At 31.7% G+C, this 1,425-nt stretch overlaps 1 protein-coding gene across 1 annotated transcript in view; it reads left to right on the forward strand.

Moving 5' to 3' along the window:
• Positions 1 to 1,425, forward strand: part of HLTF (helicase-like transcription factor) — a gene marked incomplete at its 5' end in the record, with an annotated part of 72,024 nt that overhangs the window by 37,714 nt on the left and 32,885 nt on the right. The window contains 1 exon segment of the mRNA XM_012642859.1: positions 790 to 934. Coding sequence (XP_012498313.1) covers positions 790 to 934 — 145 coding nt within the window.

Below are 1,425 nucleotides of genomic sequence, written 5' to 3' on the forward strand. Positions count from 1 at the left end.
AATTAAGATTTTAAATTTGGATTGTGACTAATTATATAAAGCAAATTGTAAATGAATTTTATTTTCTCTTTTAATATTCTGGAAAATTATTTTCTATCACAATGATTTGATTAATTAATATCTCAGTTTGAAAGTAGGCTGTTTTTTGTAGCTGTAATTTGTGAGTTTTGTAATTCTTTTAGAAGTCTAATTGTTGTTTACCTGTCCAGTTAAAACTTCCTGAAAAGTACCTTTTTGTCAAAATTTGAGTCTTCTGGTAAGAACGTTACCTTTTATATAAAAGAAGGTAATTGTGAATTGTGCTGCTATAAACACTTGAAGTAAAGTATCACAAGAAGGGGAAAAACAAATACCACTTGTACTCACCATTAAATCAGTACTAAGTGATCAAATAAAAAAGGTAATGCTGTCGTATTCAAATAAATCTTACAACTGACAATTTTTGTGTCGCTGTATTTCAGTCTGAGGCACAATATAGTTCAGTGTATTGAACAGTGCTCAGTGGAGAGCTAGATTGCTTGGGTTTGAATGTTAGCTCTGCCACTTCCTAGCTGTGGTACTTTGGGCAACATACTTAGCACCTTGTGCTTCAATTTTCTCATATGTAAAAGGGTAACAACTTATACTGATTTTATAAGTTTTTGAGTATTCTATAATTTATGTAGTGCTTAAAGCAGGGCCTAGCACATAGTAAGTATTGATATTAAAAAATATGATAGTTTAATAAATTGTGTTAAGTACTGTTTTACTTACCTGTATTTTTTAATTCATATGAAATGTTTATTTCAGACTAAAGGTAATAGTCCATTACATAGCATAAGGTGGCTAAGAGTGATCCTGGATGAAGGACATGCCATACGAAACCCAAATGCTCAGCAGACAAAAGCTGTACTTGATTTAGAAGCAGAAAGAAGATGGGTATTGACAGGTAATCGTAGTATTAAGCTTTTTAAAAAATTAATTCTCTGAAATGTAACATTAAATAAGTTAGTGAGGTAACTTTGTAAACTTCAAGTAGTTATAAAGCATATCCCTAAATTAATCACAGAAATCATTTAATAAAATGTTTTGACTTGTTATTCATAATTGCCCATGATAAAACAACATTTGAATTATAGTTAATTTATGAAACAATCACTAGACTTATTCTTCAGCCTTGGAGATTGAGTAGACACTAATCCTCCATTTAGAATCTTGATTTCTCTATTGCCTATCTTGGAGCCTGTTTTCTACTCATGACACTTTTACTAGAAGGTGGGGAAAAATATATAAACTTAAATTAGTTGTTTTTTTCCTTCTTGCTATTGCTACTGCTTTAAAAACCAAATAATGGTCAGGTATGCACCTGTAGTCCCGGCTATTTGGGAGGCTGAGGTGGAAGGATCACTTGAGAATTCCAGGCTGCAGTGCACTATGATCATGCCT

The sequence above is a fragment of the Propithecus coquereli genome, unplaced genomic scaffold (genome assembly GCF_000956105.1).
Source record: "Propithecus coquereli isolate 6110/MARCELLA unplaced genomic scaffold, Pcoq_1.0 Scaffold19, whole genome shotgun sequence".
NCBI classification, from domain to species: domain Eukaryota; kingdom Metazoa; phylum Chordata; class Mammalia; order Primates; family Indriidae; genus Propithecus; species Propithecus coquereli.